Source organism: Python bivittatus, unplaced genomic scaffold (assembly GCF_059951505.1).
Source record: "Python bivittatus isolate LINGU-HERP-01145 unplaced genomic scaffold, Pbiv_v1 ctg000200_np1212, whole genome shotgun sequence".
NCBI lineage: Eukaryota > Metazoa > Chordata > Lepidosauria > Squamata > Pythonidae > Python > Python bivittatus.
In genome coordinates, this window is record NW_028277040.1 from 2,664,007 (window position 1) to 2,686,339 (window position 22,333).

At 38.1% G+C, this 22,333-nt stretch overlaps 1 protein-coding gene across 5 annotated transcripts in view; it reads left to right on the forward strand.

Moving 5' to 3' along the window:
* ERBB4 (erb-b2 receptor tyrosine kinase 4) overlaps positions 1-22,333 on the forward strand; it is a 904,250-nt gene that overhangs the window by 705,768 nt on the left and 176,149 nt on the right. For 3 of the 5 annotated variants that reach the window (XR_015795175.1, XM_088135586.1, XM_088135588.1), the window contains exons 16-18: positions 3,435-3,479; positions 3,604-3,678; positions 20,032-20,164. Coding sequence is in view for 4 of the 5 variants with exons in the window: in XM_088135586.1 (XP_087991712.1) it covers positions 3,435-3,479; positions 3,604-3,678; positions 20,032-20,164 (253 nt within the window). In the remaining variant the exon portion in view is untranslated. The remainder of the gene's footprint in view (positions 1-3,434; positions 3,480-3,603; positions 3,679-20,031; positions 20,165-22,333) is intronic. The other 2 variants (XM_088135587.1, XM_088135589.1) reach the window with 1 other exon arrangement.

Here is a 22,333-nt window from a genome sequence, read left to right on the forward strand (position 1 = left end):
TCTTCTTTGTAAACACTCTTGTCCATTGTAAACATTTTTTTTAGTTGGGAATCTTCCTTTCTTTAGGGAACCTTAAGCACAAAGCAAAAATAAAAAGTTATCAGAGAAAGAAAACTAGTAACTTGATTTTTACCTCACCACACCTCCTACAAAGTTCTCAACCATCAGAACCTGTTCTGCCATGGTGCACTTGGTATATAAAAATGTCTTCTTCAATTCAAGCTTGACTCCTGGTGATTTCACGGACGTGCCCATGCTGTTATCTTGGCAACAGTACAGAACATAGAGCCAGGTTCTGGAGAAGAGCATTTTCAAATGCAGAGAAGAGTTTTTCTCATTACAATAAGTGAAGCTTAGCATTGCAGCAGCTTAAGTCAGGTGACTTTGAACATTTAATATGGGCCACTTGAGTTACTTTGCAATGAGACTGTTGGGCAATCTCTAACCAAAACCAAGAGACAAACAACAAATTAATTCTGTAAAATAATAATTCATAAGAGGCCTTTATTGTTTTGCTGCTAAAATTAAAGCAGTAAATAATTCAATGAAATGTTGATGTCAACAGCTGTTGCCATTCAAAATGAGACCTTTTGCTGGTTTTGCAGATCTAATTACAACAGAGCTTTTAGGGAAATGAAACTAAGATTGCAAAGACATCCCAGAATTTGTGGTAGAGGTATCTTCTATTTGGCCCTTTAAAATCTGGGTTATATAGTAAAAAAAAAAAAAAAAAAGGATTACTATTGGGAAGAAGAAAAGACATTTCAGAGGGGCTTAATAATGGAAGATAGTTTGTATAGCTCAGATTAAATACTACATTCAACAGAGTCTCATGAAAACTTTACTTATACAGTTTGAAATATAAGGTCCTGAAATGATATTAGTTCTCTTTTTGAACCTTTAAAAATAGCTGAAAATATAGAAATGTAACAATTGGAATTTTTTGCACCCTTCTGTCATTGTAATAGGAGGGGGAAATTCTTTACTTAGTATATGTCTATGTATTGATTGTTAAAGATAGGGGCAATAAAAATACTGGCTTAAACCCATTGGTGAGTTTGAATACAGCTTATACGGTTCAGATAGACAAGGAAGAAAATTGTTCCAGGCAAATATCTTATTCATCAGTACATTGTCCTGTGGCGTCTTTCTGCTGAAATTTCTGGAAGCCGTGGTGAATGAAATGAATGCACCTGGGCAGTGATACATATATACTGTGTGGAACCAAGCCTCTGATGTTTCTCTTACAGACATTTTATTCCGATAGCCCTTCCTAAAAAAATTACACACACATTTTGGAAGGTTGCCAAGCTACCAAGCTATGAAAAAATGAATTTTGTCAATTGTCTCTGCTAAGCACCTACTGTAAAACACCAGCAAAATTGTCTCCTGAAGCAAACAGTTTGGGTTTGGATAAACCAAATGTGATTCCTAATAACTTTCTGATCTTTATATTAGTAAACATGAAACAAACATATTATTTTGCCATTGTTCAAAACAGGCTGGAAGCGTAATTAAAAATTACCTACCTGTATTAATAACAGTAGCTACGCAAAATAAAAGTGTGACTACTCTTTTTTCAGCTATTCTTACAAACACACACACGCTCCTTTAAAATGTGTCAGTCTGTCATTTGGTGATGATGGGGGGACTTTAAGTAGTCATAATGAGTATCTGAGATGTTGGGATTTTTTGTCTTATTCCTCTCCCTGCCAAGACTGTCAGGGATTTAGTGATCTATGACCTGAATAAATTAATTTACTTCCTTTTTATTTTCTAATTTATAATGCTCCTTCATGTTTTTTTAAGAAAAAATGGAAGCAGTGACTGACATGGGGTGTCTGGCTTGATTCAGAATAGGAATGGTGGTAAAAAATCAAAATGCTTCTCTATATAATCTTTAATTCTCTGTAATAGCTTGACTACTGGAATGAAATTGTATTTAAAAAAAAAAACTGTTCAGAAAATGCAGAGTGCCACTACCACATCATTCCCTGCCAGCCCTGCAAAGAGATCTCCAAGTAGATATTTGACCTATAAAAACGGACTGGCAGGCTTGGCACCCGTGCCTTGAATACTCAAGGCAAATGTTTGTTAGGATGCTAGGATTCCCTGAAAACTTAACTGAGAACACTTGCTTTCATCAGGGCATTTTAGATTTCAAGAGAGGGGAAGGAATTCCTGATGACGTTTTTGTGCTGAATGTGATGATGAAGAGGAGTCTGTGTTTCATTCATGCCTTAGTCGCTTCATGTTTGGACTGTTGCAATGTGTCGTACATGGGGCTACCCTTGAAGATCTCTTGGAAGCTACAGCTGGTCCAGCATGCAGCAATGCGGGCAGCGATGGCTGTGGCATGGTATGCATGCGTAACACTGTGGCTCTGTGAACTGCACTGGTTACCAGTTAGCTTCCAGATGCAATTCAAGTTCCTGGTTACTGCAAATAAAGCCCTTCATGGCACAGAACCTGGATCTCTGGTGACTACCTATCTCTGATCATTTCTGCCTGTCCTGTACAATCCAACAGAGTTGGCATGCTCTGCATCCCACTGATTAAACAATGCCAGCTGACGAGGCCCAGGAAATGGGCCTTCTCTGTTTCAGCATCTGCCCTCTGGAACAGCATCCCCTATAGATTCATATGGGCCTTACCTGGACCATGTTGAAAAAGTGTTTAAAAACCTGGCCTTGGGTTAGGGTGAGTGGTGAGCCTCTGATATGGTTTTACATGTTAGTCTGATGGTTTTATTCTTCCTGACACACAGTTTTTCTTTGTTATATTGTTTCTTGCTATTTGTTAATGTTGTATGCTGCACAGAGTACCTAATGCAGTTGGGTAGCCTTCTAAATTTGATCAGTTAATCATTTGGTCAATTAATAAATACACACACTGGATGAACATAATTACTTTTCATCCAGCCCTGACAGAAGCAGAATATTTGAATGGTAGTTATGCCCCTTGAAAGAGAGAAAATGTTAATTGTTGTCTTTTAACCCACAACCCTACTATAGTCACTTATGATTGAATTTATCAGTCTGTTGCATTAAGGAACCATGTAGGTCCTCGCCTTGGCAGGTAAAACTTGTCTCTAGTCATTTTTACGCATATCTGCTATTATCTGTCCTGAGGTAAGTAGCTCAAGAATCACAATACATATCCAGAGTGATTCAGCCTTGCAATTTTACAAACAGCAGAGAATAACACAATGTATTTTGAACTGAAAAACATTTGCAGCAGTGGGTTCATGATGACTGAGTGATGGAATATTGTAATCAACTATTTTGGAGCAAGAGAAAATGGAGGGATGATGACGACGGTGATGATGGTGATGATGATGATGATGATGATGATGATTCTACCTATAAAATGCCTAATGCATGTTTTCTCTGTCTCTCTTCTCCCTTCCCCACCTTCATCTGGATTGGCTGCAGGTGCATAGGCCCACGCCTTGAGGACTGCATTGGTTTCATGGATAGGTACTTGCTGAGCACTTGCTCCTCTTGCCACACCTCACATGTTCCATGTGTGCGCAAAGGTGCTTGTGTGTGCATGGCCCCTGTGAATGGTGAATGATCTTTTCTGTTCTGTAATTGCCTGCAGGTGTAGAGGCCCCACTAGTCATGACTGCATTTACTATCCGTGGACACGCCAGTCCACATTACTACAGCACGCTAGGTAACATCAACCATCCCAACTTTTGGTTCTTTTTTGTTCTTTGTTTGTAAGGAGCAGGAAAATCACATTACCCAGTTTGATGAGTGGGACCCTAGATTTGTATGCGTGAACTCAAGTCCTTTTAGGCTACTTTCTATACAATTCACGCTTACTGAATTAAATGAAATTAAGCATGCATCCTCGAACATAAGATTGCAGTTGCCACATACTTTCGTGATTCTTTTCATATTTGAATATTGAGAATGTACTTTCACTGGAGACTTAAATGGAGGTTGTGTAAGGCAGCCTAGAGTGCTTTAGAGATTCTATAGCCTGTGTAACAAACTACACTACCCTGTATGGGAGGAGGGTGGAACAAATCGTGTTGCAACAGCACCAATATAAATTTACTTATAAGTATTCCTCATGAGAGCCAGTTTGGTGTAGTGGTTAAGGCACCAGGCTAGAAACTGGGAGACGGTGAGTTCTAGTCCTGCCTTAGGCACAAAGCCAACTGGGAGATCTTGGGCCAGTCACTCTCTCTCAGCCCTGGGAAGGAGGCAATGGTAAACCACTTCCAAAAAACCTTGTCAAGAAAACTGCAGGGACTTGTCCAGGTAGTTGCCAGGAGTCAACACTGAGTTGAAGGCACCAAAAAAAAAAAAAAAAAAATATTCCTCACTTCAGGCAAGTCAGTTAATATTATTCTAAAGTAGCAAGTTAAACTGAAAAATGTAATGGATCCTTTCTTGTTATATGTCCCAAACTAATCAAACTGGTTAATATGATTTTCTGCCTCAAATATTCTGCACTAACCTTAAGTCTGTTAAGTTTCCTTTTCTTTAGATCAATAGCACCTTGTAAAATGTAGTACCTAGTTTTTTATCACTTGTATTTAGATATAGTTGTCTCTTACAGAAATAGTTGTTTCTGAAATATTGAAGAATTCAGTTTATTTATCTGATGATTCTTGTAGAGGTGTTTGTTGACTCATACTACAGTGTACAATTTTGAGTAAAAACACAAATGCGCATTCTATAACACATTTTAATCCTGAGGCTAGATTATACATTAACCAAACTATTGTGTATCAGCAGAAAGCCATATATAGTCAGGCATTGTTATAATATATTTATTTCAGCCCAATAACTAACTATTCCTGTGCCTACCCAGAAACTTTGTTCAGCAATACATACATTATAGAAGACTGGGTACAAGATTATTCGATCCAGGAACAGAAACAAACGCATTTCAGCTCTAGGACATTGTTCCATTCAATAGTTTCCCCCGGCACAAATACATAATTATAGCAATTGCTTAGGCTTGCAGATCTCTGCAAAGGAGTACATCCTACCGAACACGTTATGGCTTACTTCTGAGCATAGAATCAGGCTAGGAGCTTACTAAATTGACCAAAAAGTTGATATTTCTGACTGAGAATTAGATTGATGATTTTAGTATCCATATTTAAAAGGAGGATCCCACAAAGTCCTACCCCTATGTTGTCCATAGATAGATAGATAGATAGATAGATAGATAGATAGATAGATAGATAGATAGATAGATAGATAGATATCGCTTGTAAACTCAGAAGAATTGTACACTGATCCATGCTAACATATAGACTTGGAACAGAAGAAGGAGAACATGTAGAGGAATAATCTCCTAATTATCTATCAATACTAAGGAGCCAGATGTGCCCCAGGTTTTGCCAGTAAAGAATTCCCTCTCACAGAACAACTGTCAGAGAATGGGCTCATCAGCTCTAAAACCAGCATGGGAAGCACATGCCAAGAGAAAAGAAGAGAGGAATGGAGGCTGTGCCAGAATTAGTTGGCAATAATTTGGTAGGTTGGCAGATGGCTTCTAGCTTGCTCATTGTTGTGTTCCCCACGTACCTAGCTGTTCCAAGCTTTTGCCATGCACTTATTATGGTCATTTCATGAATGATCATTTTTAACTGTGCTGGGAATGAGCTTTATTATCACTCATTGTTTGAAAAACATGAAAAACTGAGTTGAATGAATACTGTAGCAATGAAGGCTGGGATTTTCAAACAGAATGCCAGCACACAAAAGCATCACATATCTATCCTTCACACTGCACACTATTCTGAATTTTGCAGTCCATGTCTTAGCTCAAAAATGCATACCCAGTCTCTTCTATAGCCCATGCTTGATTTCAAACACATATTCAGCATTTCTTTATCTTATCTGAATTTAATGAAAAGGAGAAATGTAATAGAAGTCACTTCATTTTAGATTACTTTACCTAGAATTCTTTTTGGTAGATGTTAAAGTGGCTCAAAATATAAGTGTAAATGTCATAAGGCAAAGACATTGTTTGCAGAACTACCATCTACAAGTGATAATACAACACTCCCAATCCCAGCTGTAGGTAACTGGTCCTAAATGACATTGTGTTCAGTGATACCGGAAGCAGCTCAAAGATTTGGGATAATTGCCAGGTTCATTCCACCTGTCCTTCTCCCAGTATATATTACCAGTTGGGGCAACCAGAAGACAAACTGAGACAATAAAACTGAACAAAATGGATAGTAATAGTGATTAGGGCTGTGCAGTAATCTGGATTTGAAGGAGAAAAGTAATTTGGAATATGTATGGGTATATACGTACCGGCATCTCCTTGAATCAAATTCATCATTTTCTGGAATTGTGCAGCTCCAGGAAGAATGCTGTTTCCTTAAAGAATTTTAAAGAGGTCTACATGAGCAGCCCTTTTCACTTTTCCCTCTTTTTAATCCAAATCACTCCACAGGTCTAATAATGATTGCTTCCTTAATGTCCAGAAATGAATCAACTCAATATTTCACTCTTAACTCATCAGCCCACTAGCCCCTTGTACAGTGCTGTAAGACAAGGAGAGCAAGAGATGTGGAAACAAGCAGCTTACTAATCTTGATAATGCCAAATATTGGAACCTTTTGCCATAATGGAAGAGCGAGCATGTTGCACCCTACCATAAACCGCCCAAACCAATTAAGTGATGGCAAGCCTAATGATGCCTCATGATTAAAGCCAGAAATTCAGGCAATCTATTTTATACTTTCCACTCTTTCACCTGAGGGAACCAAGGCTTGGTTCTGAAGGGGGAAATATAGTGGAAGAAAGAGAAAAGGAGAAGAGGGGGATACTTCTACTATGTAAGGTTCTCCAATGCAAACCCATAATTTCTCTTCCACCCTCCTCCATGAATGAGGGATGAATATTTAAAGTAAATATACAGTCTCACTTAGTAGTGACTTCATGGGCTGTTTCCTTGGCAACAGGATGGGAGAGGTTGGCCCTTGCCATCTTCCAGAATGATTTTCAACTTCCCAGAATAGCCTTCAGCGCTGGGATTCCCTGGAGACTTCCTAATTTGAGGGCTAATCTGGCTGGTCCTGCTTAGCTTCCATGCCAGCCAGCCCAGGGCGGTCATTGCTGATGCAATGAATATATAAAATGGCTGCCCTATGAGACCATTAGACACTATTCTATCCAGCAGGCACACTCCAAAGTCTATCCCCATTCTGCCACCTGAGATCTTTTGTCACAGTACTCCTTTTGCAACATTTATCTTCTGCTACCTAGGCATGGCTCAGTCCTGTGAAATTTATAGAGGTCATACGTCACCAGTTGCCTTCCTGGTATGTTATAGTAAGCACCTGGAACTTCATTTGTGTACCAGATGAAATATCTTGAGCCAGAAGGTGGTACAGTATTCAAAGCCAAGCAGTCCATCTGAAGAGCTCATTCATGACTGTATTTTGAAAAGAATTGCCAACATTTCAGCTTTCACAGCAAGCATTCAAGGTATAATTAAGAGCAAAAGAATCCATAAAACAAAGGGAACCATTTCTCTTTTTCTGGTAGATAAGCAATCATAATGTGGCAGATGTAATCAGCATAAGGAAACAATGTTTTAATATTTCCTTGTCTAATCAGATGTATGTATTGATTTATACCCTAAATAATGGTCCCCCTTATTTTCACATTTCCCCTTTTAACTAGCAGGAACTAATTAGCCAAGTCTTTCCCACAGAGAAATGGTTGGGTAAAACTGTCTGCAGATATTAATGCTCTTCATCTTTTCTTCCAGTTGAACAAAAGCACATTTCTTCTTTCGCATCACCTTTTACAAATACCAAGCTTTCTTTTTCTGTTGACGGTGTATGTATACAAAAGCTAATTAACAGCAAATCCTTTGTAAAGCAGTGAAACCTTTTCCTCCTTGTGTTTGATAACCCCTTCACAGCAGGATTTCATTATAATTTCACAGTACCTCAGCAACACAGAATACATGATAGGAAAGGGAAACTTGCCGTTAATAAGTTCTGAATGTTTGTAGATGACTTAATTTTTATAGCACTATGCTCTTCTGTGTCGATTACAGTTTTCCATATGTTCAAGTTATTTATAGGATAATTGTACACTATATAATTAAGTGAAAACTACTTAAATAAGGTTTTTTTAAAAATCCGGCACAGAAATAGTTACAGAGGAAAATGTTTCTAAGCTGAAATGAAAAAATTGACTTTTGAGTGGCATAGACACACACTGCAAAACCAGACAAAGTATTTTCCAGTTACTGTACCATAAGATTCTGGCCAAAACAGCCAAGACATCAAGGATTATGGGAACTAATAATTATAGCCCCAATGCAGCCAATCCCAGAAAAACATAATTGAGGAATTAAAATATTTATCATTGAATAGTCCAACCCAACAAAACTGAAACTGTTTTCATCAACTTTGCAGATCCCTCTCTCAGTTTAGATGCCAAATTAATCCTATTGCTCTGAAAAGGTTAAGTATAAATCTTATTGCTACATTTAGGATTTGTTTCATTTTTTTTAAAAAAAATCCCTATGATTTTGAACATTCATTAAACTATTACTTTCAAATTAATATTAGAAAACTGAACTTTTAGAAGTGAATGATAGCAGTACTGACATTATAAAAATAATGTAGGTGTTGCTGTTGAAAAAAATGCTTTATTATTTCCCCGAATATCAGTATCTTTCTTCACAGAGGGATCCATCCCCTGCAAAAGAGAAAAAGAAATAATCTGGGTATTTGGTAGGGGACAGAGTAACTTATTTACTCCATAGACTAGTAGTAGGAACTTTGGTTATTAGATGCTTTGGACTATATTTGTGCTCTAGGCAATACATCCAATTGTCATGGATTATACACATTATAGTCCAAAATATCCAGAGGGCACCAGGTTATCTGCCTCTGGCGCACTGCATACTTCTGTTATGGTACCAAATTTGATTTAAATCTCTGTATCTGTAAGAGTGGATCCTTTTCAAGTTACAAGTTAGCTCTTCTTTTTTCTTTCTTTCTGGTTGTCATAACTATTTTGATGTGGTGGCGGTGGGGAATTTATTTGGAACACTGAGATCTTGTTTATTCTGAGCTTAACTTTTTACAGCTTCATTTAGCTGTAATTACAAACAACACCTGAAAGGAGTGCATCATTAAGAAGAAAGAAACACAAAATCTGCTACTTGGGAATATTCCAAGATTCTCTAGTGCCTCATTAATAACAAAGACCCGAGAACCTCAGTAGATGAACTTACACGCTAAGCCTAAATTTCTGCCACTGTTTGCAGTTTCAACCCAAGGAAGACCACCTGTTCCGAAGAGCCCTACTGTTTATTAAGTTGAGAAACAGAACCTATTTTCTAACATAAATATTAGCTTGCACAAAGTATCTCTTTTACTGTGGGGATAGCTGTCAGTGAACTCTGGATCAGATAGAGTGGCAGATCTAATATACCCAAACCACAGCATGTTTATCTCTGTACAAGAGGTAAACAGATTGTGTGGTTACTTACTTGAGTTCCTTTTAAAGTCAGCAGGGACCACATGTGGTAATGTGATGAAGGCATGCTTCATCTAGCCTGATATTTATGGTCCCAATTTTGAGATCAGAGCATAGTGGAAAAGTTTACATGAGGAGAATTACAGGATAGAAATTTTATCTGCTGTAAGTACAGGTGTATTAGGGTAATACGTAATCATATTAACTGTCATGTAGTTTATTATTATGCAGACACCCATTTCATGCTTATCCCTTCTTTTTCATAGGAAGAATGACTTAAATTGGGTCTATAGGGAACAACTGCATTATGTCTCATGCGGTTGCTCTGGGCATTACTGGATCAGTGCTTTTTTCTTTTCATCAGTTGCAGAGAGAGAGAGAGATTTGGATTGATTAGGTAGGATCCAATAAACTACAGGAAAAGCTCTATCTCTGTTCTTGCCTTCTTTTTCTCGGCTGTCAATTGTCGTCGTGAAAGCTCCAGAAAGTCAGAATGGGAGTTAGGGATCTTAGTAAAGTATGCAGTGAGGCCTGGAGGCTAGAGGAATATGGAACAGCAGCAACAATTAAAAACCACAACAAGAGTAACAAAAAGACAATGGAAAGCTTAAAAAAGAAAAGAAAAGGAAGAGCAGAAAGGATTAGAAGTAATGGCATTGGTACAGGCAGTAGTTTTCTGATAACAAGCTTGATTTACCATTTGTTTTTCCATTTAATCAGAGCAGGAGCATAAAATTTTTTTGGTGGCCAAGAGGCCAGTTACATTTCTGGGTGGCTGAAAGCTAAGAGCGGGTAGGATGCTGAATATGGATTTCCTGAGAGTCTCTTAGCTCGCTCCTCCCTCCCTCCCTTCCATTTTCCCATTAGGTGCTGTCGACAAGAGTGTGACTCATAGTGCTGCCAAATTTTCTTTCCCCTCTGTTATGCAGAAGGGTGTGTGTGGGGGGGGGGTCACCTATCCCTTAATAGATTTACCTTATTCTAAACCTAATACTCCTGAAGCTGACATACATTCTTATCAACATATCACCTTTGGGAGGAATTAGATGTCAAATTCTTAAATTATCTTGCTTGAAGTTCAGTGGAGAATATCCTTTGAATATTTTCTGGTTGTGTGACTCTTCTCCCAATGCTGGTGAATGTTATGTTCAATATCAGCATTTGACATGAAAGGATATTACAGTAGCAGTCAACTTTTGATGATAATGGAGAGCAGGCATACAACTGCATTGAGAATGTTATAGAATCAGACATGAAGCATTATTTGTCTGCATTTGACAAGTGATATTCAACTATAGGCTATGTGAGAAATCTATAATTGGATTTCTTCTTTTACTTTCTTCACTTACAAGAAAGTGTGTCTAGTGTACCTCTGCTGCAAAGGAAAAGGGGTTCTAATTTTTTTGCTTCCCATGGCATCCTAATAGCATCCACTCATAAAAAGAAATATAAACATAGTCTCTTCCTGGACTAGTTCTGAAGGTTGGGAGAGGAGACCACCATTATATAGTGGCTCTCCTTTTTGAGGGGTCAGTTTTAGTGTTGGGGAAAAGAGGTTGAATCTGTAGGAGCTCCATTATGGAGTGCTTCAGGGGTCAGCCCTTTCCCCCTGTTGTTTATGAAACTTAATGAAACTGATGGGAGAGATTTATGCAGCATAGGGTATAGTATCATCAGAATGTAGATGGTACATCAGTTATACATCTCTACCTCTGGCTGAACAGGCAGCATAGTGGAAATCCTGATCTGGTGCCTGGAGGCTGTCAGAGTCTGAATGGGGAAAAACAGACATAGGTTTGGTCTGGAAATGAATAAAATAGAAGACACCAAAGCTTAGTTTTAGCTCAATTCTGGTAAATCCTAGAAAGACGGAGTGACTGTGCATTGAAAGGCCTACCAAATCCAGAAATATTCCATCTTTAACTCTAGATGAGGTTGTGCTCCCTCATATAGAGTTGGCTCTCAATTTGAGGGTTCTCCTGGACTCTTAGTCCCTGCTGGAATATAGATGGAGGCCAAGGCCAGGAGAACCTTTGCACAATTGCATCTTCTGTGGCAATTGTGGCCATTTCTGGATCAGGAACCATTGTGCATGGTCACTCATGCCCTCATCCCCTTGTGGCTGAACTACTGCAGTTGGCTCTACCTGAGGCTTCTGTTGAAAACCATTTGGAAACTTCAGCTGATCCAGCATGCAGCTTCCGGCATAGTAAGGAGCAAATAGAAATTTACCTATGTGACACCACTACTTTAGCTGCCAGTTAGCCTTTGGGTGCAATTCAAGGTGGTGTCATCATTAAAGCCTGTCATGGCTCAGGACCTGGTACCTATATGACTGTCTTCTCCAGGCTCAATTTGCCCAGCCAGTGAGATCAGAAAAAGAGGGATTGCTCACTCCCAGATATCCAGTCCTTCTCCTCCTTATTGGGCTTCTGAAGGGCTGCAAAGACCTGGCTCTTTAGGAGGGCATTTGGGATATGGAGGTTTGCTCTAAGCCTGTGAGATGGCAATGTCATTGTTTTGGGGGTATTTATGTGTTGGGTTTTTAAATTATTATTTTTAACCTTTGTTGTGGCATTTTCTTAAAGCTGCTTACAACCTGTGGGAATTTAGCAGTGCAGGTGGCCATCTTTTAGTGACAGTTCTCAGTTACGACAGTGATGAAAGAGTAACATTGATACTAATCCTTGCATTTACAACCTTCACAGGTCTGTAAAACAAAGGAAAGCTGAAGTAAGATCAAAAGCACAGCTGTGGTTTCACTTAGTGATCGCTTTGCTTAAAGACCAAGTTGCCGGTCCTAATTGTGGTCACTAAACAAAGACTACCTGTATAGAAACCTTAATAAATAAATAGATAACTAGCAGGCATATTATACTGTGGGGAAGAATTAGATCATCCCTACATCATGACTCTGATTCCAAATCTCTTATACTATCCAATTTGTTCTAAGTACAGTCAGAATTTTCTATCATCCAACCAGCTTACAAAATGTTGAAATTACAATTATTACCAAATAAACAATAATGTAAAAACACCATAGTACAAAGCATATTATGAAAGAGCTAAGGAAAACTGCAACAAATGTCAAGGTTGGCCACTATGGACATACAACTCCTGAGATACCAGAAATGTTTGGCAGCTGCTATACAGAAGATATGCAGTACTCAGCATTCAGCAATATCTGACATAAGATATGTAGCAGGATAGGTCAGCTGTTCTCCGACACCTATTGAACATAATAGATCAATTCATTTACAGCAGAACTGTATACTATTTGCATTTACTTAGCTATCCAGAAAGGGTGTTTTGCAAATGTTGATTTGAATTTTAATTCTAAGTACAAGATGGTGAGTTTTGAAATATTGCAAAGAAAATTAGGAGGATCAGAACTATTTTGTCCAAGTATAATTTATGAGTAGAAGATCCTTGTATGAAAACACTCTAATTCCTTGCTTATGCCACTACATTTCAATAAATTGTCCAATCTTCATCTTATTTATGCTTATAAGGGAATTAATTCAGTTGGAAACATTAATTTTTGCATAGGTTTGGTCTGAAAATGAATATAATGGAAGGTGCCAAAGCCTAGTTTCATCCCAATTCTGGTAAATTATTAATGTCTTTTTCTGGAACACAGTTCCAGGAGACATAGTTAGCAAATATTTCTGCTGTAAAATGTTATTTATGTAAAATATTTATCTACTTCCTGTCATGGATTATATGTCCTGGTAATATACAATAATAAACCATATAATAAATATTCATTATAAAACAAACATGGCTTAAACAACCTTATAAATAATCAAGAGTCAATGTTTTCATAAACATAATCAATATATGCTAAAACTAGAACATTTGTATTCAGTGACAAGCAGGTTCTAAAAGGTGGGAGTCACAATGAAAAACACTATAAGGATACAAGAAGATATCTTTACAAATCACAGTATTCTGATCATAAATGCCCACTTTGGAAGTCATTTTGCTGGCACAATATTGGGCAGCCTGTAAGCCTTGTCTAATTTATACCAGACTTTTATTTTATTTCTTCTTCAACAGTCATCTGAGATGTTATAATCCTGCTATTACTTGGGTAGTATTTACACAGATAGAGTACTGTACTTGTACTATACTTGTAATGGTAGCAACTCCCAAAGTCACATCAAAGGATATCAGATATTATAGATTGTTTTTGTGTTTTTGTGTTTGTTTTGCTGCTACCTTGAATTCTTGAACTTTATGAGCCCAGGAATTTATTCTCTCACATACTTAGAAAGTTAGAGGGGCAGCTTGTGTGCAAGTGTAAATACTGGTTCATTCTGGGGGAATTTATTAGAATTCTAACCAACAGTATGCTGGATAGAATTTCCAGAGACTCTGGGGCAGACATAATTTAGGGCTGCTTGAGTGGCCTGTTACATTCTATATTCAAGTAAAATTCAGTATTTGACCGAAACCAAGACAAATATCACAGGTTTAAACATGCATTCACCACCTTAAAACAAAATACAGGTAATGTGTTCAAACTATTTTATCACATTGCAAGTGCTATACTGATCTGCATTCTAGGTGTATCCTGCTACTATCAGATATCAGATCTGCATTAGATGTACAGGGATTTGTTGCTTTTCATTCCTAAATAGAAAAAAAAGTATGACCAACTTATAGTTGATGATTAATTTGACGCTGCTACAGAAAAGTTTTACAAACACAGACCCTTGCATTATAGATTAAATATGCATTTGCTGAATGTACTTTTCTACAAAGGTGAATCAGAGGTGGATTTTCTTGCATATTTTATGTGCATATTGCAATACTGAGGGTTTTTTTTCCCCCTGTAATACCCACTGAAGTTTCTGATTCCCCTCAACTGGCTTAATATAAATCAGATCCAGGCTTAGTCTTACTGAAATAAAATTTAAAGAAGGAGAACTATAGGAACAACTCTGATAGCTCATGTTTTATTTGTAGAATTTTTAGAATGCCTCATTCTAGAGGGTTTTTGTTTTTAATAAAGCAAAGCACAACTGGATTAGAAGAAGAATCCAGAAGATCACAATAGTCCCAGAGTATGAACATGTCTTATCCTAATTTATAACGTTGAGTGGAAAAACAGTATTGACAGGCAACAGAAGAAGACAGTGATCACTTAATATGAGCCTTTGTCTCATATTCAGTACTCCATATTGAATTCCACGAACAGAATACACGCATCCCATAAAAGATAAGAAAATAGGAAGCTGACTATTGCCACATTAGTCCTACCTAATCTGGCTATCAGCAGCCCTCTAAAGCTCTGAGGACTTGCTTACTTCCTGTTGCCTGAAGGCAGGGATTAAAGCCAAACAGTTTTGGTATGAAAAGTGTATAGCCAAGGAGTTATTGCAGTAGCTGGTGAGGGACAGGAACTTCTTTTTCTTTTGCAGGGTAAACTAACTAAGACAGGAAGACCTGCCCTTGTTAGTAACTATTGGGGTATATCTAAGCTGCTATTTATACTGAAGGCACCAGTTTGGCTGCAGCTGACTATATAAATGTAAGAGGGGGCTTCTGTCCAGGCAAAAACAAAAAGCCGAGTGCTTCCACAATGCTGGCTGGGATTCCTCCTGGCCTCAACGTTGCTATCTGATTGGTTCTAACAGAGGTAGGCCATAACCTCAGCCAGATCCTGAATCTAGTTGAACTGCTTTGGACTAAAACCATGCCTGATGGGATGAAAAGGAATCCCTGTAGAGTAATCTCTGCCAAACTGAGTAAAAATCTTCAAACAATGGCCAAAAGAAAAAAGAAAAAATGCCAATATGGGGGGGGAGGGGGGAGGGAGAGGGTCACATCTACCTTCTAATCATAGGGTCTCTCCAGTCATAGTGTGTTTGAGCAAATGGTCATCTGCTTGCAGTAGAGGTGATAATTCCAAAATAAAGAATACTGAATGGCCATTGTAATACATCAGTTAATTACAAATGGTCATAAGAAAGCATTGAAAAATATTTGCTTAAACAGTGTACTTTAGAGTAAATGCTATGTAACTCCATCCAAAAACAAAAAATCCCTTCATTCCCCAAGCAGTTGTCTTGTCTAGTTTTCATTAACTTTGCACACTAATTTCTGTGTTTATTACCCCAAATTTGTAAATGCTCTTTTTACACAACACCTTGCATCTATCTGCCTGATACTTGGTAGGATTATCCTCACAAAAGGAAAGTGTTTACAAATGTCATCTCATTCTATCCAGAAGCAACATAATTACAGCCAGCCTTCCTTCCTTCTCAGTAGGATTTAAAGGAATCTGATTCCCTCAAAAGTGTTTACTGTATTTGCAGACTGTGTCCTATCTTGTTGAAAAAATTCAAAAGCTTTAAAAATTTTTGTTTCACTTGGTTAAATTCCCACAGCATGACATGGTCATTTCTTTTCCATCAATATTGCAGTGCATAATGCATACTTGATTCAGTTCCCCAATTAAATAATACTGGAAGAAAACATCAGATTAATTTTACTCGGCTATTCCTGCTACCTGCTAAATGCCAACCACATCGGAGCTACTGCTGAACAACTAGAATGGATGTCACCATAGCAAACTGACCTCTTGGCATATAGTGTGTTTCTGCACAGTGTGCTACGTGCTTACATTTGCAGAAAGCACATTTTTGTTTAATATACCAAAATAAACAGAGTGAACTACATGCAATATGATTGAAGCATGCCTGGTGCACCCTAACCCAATTTGCAGGGTTTAACAGAGAAGTTTCAGGCAAGAAAAACAATCTGGGGAAAAGTTACAGGTTCAGTCTGCAAATCATCTTTTTTGGGCAGGCAGTCACTAGACTCTTTCTGTCTGGAAAGCAGGTTTTTGTTCATTTTTCTGTCTTTGCCTTTTTTTCTCTAAAAAAAATAAATATAAACAAGATATAAAAAGAATGGCTCTTTCCATTAGACCAGACTTGTTTCACCTGAAAGGCCAGTGTAGAGGATTTAGCTCTTTTTTTTGGACATGGTTAAATCAAGCTAAATTAGACAACCTGATATTTTAAATTAACCACTGTTTCTTTTAACAACATCAGACAAATGTGATAGAAGTCTGTGAAGCTTCATCTGTTAATTTTCCCTATTTTCAGCGCTACTAAATAAAATACTGTACGATTGCATCTACAATTTTTCCTATATAATCTCACCACATTTTAATTATTTCCCTGAAATCTGCATAATGTAAATCAATGATATGCTTGTGTCTGTCACTGATGCCATATGATTCTCCAGTGCAGTTGTTTATCCCAAGGTGTAACAACGTCATCAACTTCTGTCATTCCTGCATTCTATACAGCTGTGGCAGGATGATGTATGCTGATGCTTTTAGGAGGTGAACTAAGATACAACAGTTTTGGGTGGCTGTTTGGTATGCTTCTGGGAAATTCAAATATGAATGAAGCCCCCCCTCCCCCCCAAATTTAAAAGTAACTGCACAGAACATGAGTGCTAGGTGGAGCATCAGATCACAGATTCTTTAGATCCAGTACTTTCCCTCCTACCTGTCAGACTTCATCCAGAGCAATGCTTGAACTAGAAGGTTAACAGAAGAGATTCAGGAACACAGCTCTTGATAAGAGGTTTACTGCAGACATTAGAAAAGCCATTCACTTAAGCCAATAATAGCACATCTGACTGTTCAATTCTCCTATCTCTGTCTCTTACCTGCAGGATGAGAGCCAAACTTTTTTGGTTTGGTGGGAGGAGGGTGACACCTCTGTGTTAGGACAGTAGCAGCAAATCTGGCCTCAGCCTCTGCATTTTTGACTTGCCTAATCTAACCCTTGCACTGTCCTTCTAATTTTTGCCATGGAATTAGGCATGGCATCCTGAGGTTGGGATTTCAGTTCTCAGAAATAGTCTGGCTCTGAGCTGGTGGAAAGGTGAGAGGCAACTGCAACATCAGGTTTCTCCCTCTCTTTGACGGGCAATCTAACTAGCCTATAGCCTTCTGTATGTGAAAGTGTGCATGTGTGTGCATATATGTGCACTCATCCATGTACCATATATAGGAACATTGCTATCATGAACATTCTTAATCTATTCTAGATTAAACCTAATTTTCATTACTATTTAAGAAGTCAACGCTTTTTTCTAATGTATCTTTATAAAGTATTCGCTTTGCAACTCACCTGTACCAAAAGTTTAGAAATAGTATTCTTAATTACTTTTATCCTCCAGTCTTTCTCCAAAGAACTCATCTAATGTTTAGACAGTTTCACATTCTGGCAGCATATTGGGCCAAAACATCTTTGTTTTGGCTATAGGGATCCATCACATACTGGCTTGATTAACATACCAGGTCACACCACAATGTGGTTTGTTTGGTTTTGGGTAGCATGTTCTGCACATTTAGCCATTGTGTTTGTAAATCATGTTTTATAGCACAGTATGATCTGTGAACCCAATCAATTTAGAGTACAGTTTGATCTGTTCAGTGTCAGAAGAAATGCTTAGGATGGACATAGAACCGGATAGGAGAAATCAAATTACTCCATTTTGCCTTAAGGACAAAGAAAGAGCAAGGAAAATATTTGCATTTAACTTTTATAGTCTTCCTTTCATAGTCATAGATTACCTTTGTAGTCTCCGATGATAATGAGAGTGCCATTCTGTTTTAAATATGATAATGTCAGTGTCTTTTGGTGGATATATGTGAACCAAGGTCAGTCACAGCTATTACAATACTGTAGTATATCAGGCAAGGAATGTGTTCATTAACTCATCTTCTGCAGATGGTGTTCAGCATCCAAAGTCATTAAACAGTCTTCATGACACTGGAAAGAATAAATGTTATGGGTCAAGTGTTAGCATCTAGCCCTTGTACAGATAAAGAGCAATCAAGTTAAAATCTTTGCTTTGGCAGCAACTTTTCTTAGTGTTTATGTGTTCAGTTTGTGTGGGCAGATGAAGGACCAAGAATGTTAATGGAGTTAAGTGCAGAAACTGTGAACTATATGGAGACTGTGTTAATATTCACACAGCAGTCAAACTCCTCAAACCTGGCAGTCCAAGTAAGGCTTGAAAAGACAGATCTGATGGGATCCATCCAGAAGAGAGCAGGCTGGCCCAACTTCAGCTCTTTCCTCACCAATCAATAGTACAGTAAGCCTTGAAGAATTTCCTTCCAGAGAAATGGCCCTCGATACAAGAAATGGTTGATGAAGCTAATTAAATTCACTGGCCCTGCTTTCTTCTGTTGCTTCCTTTCACAGGGCTGTGCTGCATTTTTATCTGGCACTTTTTCGGGTTGGGATTTTATAAAGAAAAAATGGTGGCAGGCGTAAAACAGGAGAGTTGGATGGGGCTAGCAGTTTTTTTTTTTTTTAACAAAAGCGTACAAAGTAGATAGTTCAAGGTTTTAAAAAGTCTGGGGTGCTGCTAACAATGAGCCAGCCTGTGGTGGTTTTTCTGTCTTCTTTTTTTCTATGATGCTTGCTGGAATGATCATGAGGTCGTACTGGAAAGGGGCAACATACCTTAATGCACAAACGTGGATTCATTTATTTATTACAAATATTTGCATGCTGCCTACTCAAATGACAGCAGTTACACTGCAACACCCATAAAAACCTATAAACATAAAAATGAAAGCCTCTAAAAAATATCTTTTAAATTCTGTCTTTCATTAAAACTCACTCTCCAAAGGCCCTGTGGAAGAGGGTGTTTTTTCACCTGTTTCCTGAAGGATAAAAGGATGGGGACTGGCCTGACCACAAAGGGCTGACTGAGAGGGCAGCCACTGAGAATGCCACACCCCACCCCGATCTTTCTAGGTGTAGGTATCTGCAGCATCCTTTCCTGGCCAGATTGTGTAAGGTACTGTAGAGAGCACAGAAGATGACCTTAATGGAGATATGCAGGCTCCCTTGCCAAGGCCACAATGGCTAACACATTTTTATAACCCAGAATGTCCCAATGATGTTTGGAAGTGGCTCAGACAGACACCCCTTCCCTGCCCCCAATTCACTGAACTATGAGGAGGAGAAGGAGGTCCAGCACAGACTTGCAAGATTCTGTTTTTATGGCCAGTCTCAATAAGAGTAAGGTTAGCCTTCCTGTGGAGTTGATTTCCTGGTCTGGTCCACCTAGTGGGGCTTACAGGAGGGAAGATTCTGTCTGGAGAAGACGGTCCCCTAGGGAAGAAGGACCCAACCGATATTGGGCTTTGTAGGATTTCTCCATTAAGCATTTTCATGTAAGCCTTTGTTTTTTCATTAAGTTTTTTTTTTTTAAACCATATGTTGGACTGCCTTTTCATCCATCTAGTCCCCTCTTTCTCCCCAAAGCTTGCATGATGGCTGTTGGTTTGTTTGTGTTTCTAAAAACAAACAATCCCGGAACAAATATGGTAAAGAAATCCTTTGTCATACCCTTACTCTGTTTTTGTTTTAGAATGTAGCAAAACTAACAGCACAATTCCATAAATGTCCATGTGTTTCTAAAGTTTAATTTGAACGTATGCACACAATCTTATTCCTGTGATTCAGAGTTATTCTTGGGTCCTGATTTGCAGAACCCCCCTGATTGCTGCCGGAGTGATTGGAGGACTCTTCATCATTGTCATTTTGGGCCTTACATTTGCAGTTTATGTGAGACGTAAGAGCATTAAAAAAAAGAGGGCTTTACGAAGGTTCCTAGAGACTGAGGTAAAGGTTTATTCTTTTTCCTGCAAATATATACCAGATGCCTAAAAAGCACTGCTGTCTTTCTCTGCCTTGATTATTTCATTCTTGTATGTATGCATGCATGTGTTTGTTTGTATATATATGCTACTAAAACTCTCATTGTGTTTAACTGTTTGTCTGTTTGTACCCTTAATTTAGCCCAAACGGTGCATTATACCGCAACAATTTTTAAATCAAGGTACCTAAAATCTGCTATCTTAAAGAATACGTAAAAAATCCAGGACCCATTACTTCTGTGGAGTTGAAATTTCCATGATCTTCAGACCAGTTTTATTTGCAAAGTTGTGGCCATTGTGATAATGATTTCCAGTGCTCCCTGCCAGCTTCCCACAAGCAAAGTCAATGGGGAAGCTGGCAGGAAGTCAGAAATCACTCCCGCTCCTACTGCTTTTTTGCCCGCCCATGGTCATTCTTTTTACCTGTTAGGTAAATAAATATTGACTTATTATTGAAGTTTGTTTGCCACTATAACTATTTTTCTACTTACGATATATACTCTTCTTAGATGATCACAGGACCATCCAGCATTGGGGTAAAAAAAATATGGTCAGCCTAAAATTTAATGTTCATTCTGGTCACATTAGACTGCACTACCTTTCTCTCAAAGGAGGACCCAACAGGTCACAGGGTTGTCAAGTGTGTGTGTGTGTGAAAATCCTTTTGTTCCAAATATCTGTGAAGAAACTAAAGTCTTTACTGCAAAGCAGTAGCAGCACGTTAAGGAATCCATCATTCTTCTGCTTTTGATGCCCAGATGTTACATAAACAGCATGACAATAAGCCATTTGTTGCAGCTTTCAGTTTCTTTGGTCCACTTGCAACTTCAAAAGGCTCAGGGAGAGGCATTCATAGAAAAGTTTAAAACAATATTTAATTGTAACAAGACTTGCGTGTTTTAGGCTGAAGGTACACCTGTATCAGGAGCAAATTTAAAAATTTGCAGAATGTGAACACAATAGAATACATGTCCTGTACATTTTGCCAAAAAGAGCCTGTACGTTGTAAACATATGCATGTTTAAGCATTGCTAAAATAATGTGTGAAAAGGAAGTTTGATGTGATCATACATATGAGTGCCACACATGGGGCTATTTTATTATACAAATAGCACTTCTAACCATCATTAATATGCAGAAGAAAATTCATATAAACTATTTTCAGAATTAATTTTAGATCATATCAAAATGTATCCAGAAAGTGAAAACTAGTATGGAACACACACACAAATTGATTCATTGCTAATACATTTATCATTACACGTTTTCTATTTATTTATTCATTTAGATTTAGATTTATCTATCACAAAGATCAATGGATTCTAGATGGTGTACAAAATTAAAACAGCATTAAAAATGCAACATAAAACCACATACACAAATATAGTTTCGCAATTCTTTTAAAGTGAAAAATTTTGAGCCACTCATCCTTGCAGCTGGACTGAAGGCAAAACTTAAGGCCAAAAATGTCAGTTGTCAAGATCAGAACCTTGGAGGGGAGGGAGGAGTCCCTCACTGCTGAATCTGATCTCATATAGAGCAGTGGGAAGAAATATCATTTGCCTTAATCTTCCCCAAACCTTAAGGCTTGATCTGGAATAAATAAGACATGAGCTGAAATGCAGTACTTAACTCTAGTTTTTGACCTCAAGAGCAGAATGCTGAATCCCACTTTTACAATAGCTACTCCTTGGAAGCCAAGATGGAAAAATGTGAGTTCTGCATCTTGGAAGAGAATGGCCTCGGGAACACATTTGCCGTGTGTTCGGCTACTGCAAAAGGTGTGGCCAGCAAGGTGTGGTAGTTTATGGATGTAAACCATAAATTGGCCGCTATCACTACTTCTAAAATAAATATAGAAAAGATTTAGACTGTGAAAACAGTATTTCAGATTGTGTATATCATCTGTATACAATTTTGCTCCTCCTCACGTTTGTATTTAAAGTTTGACACAGTCATTCTACTACTTGAAAGTTAATTAAGGGAAGTGGTGTGTAAAAATTATTGTGTCAGGTTTACATCCATAGCTTTTTCTCTTTGTTATTTGTTTTTGTTCTCAACTAATAATGTAATTCCCTGCTCCCCATAATTTTGCCTGCACAGCGTAGTCTCCGCTCAACTAATTAAGTTGTCT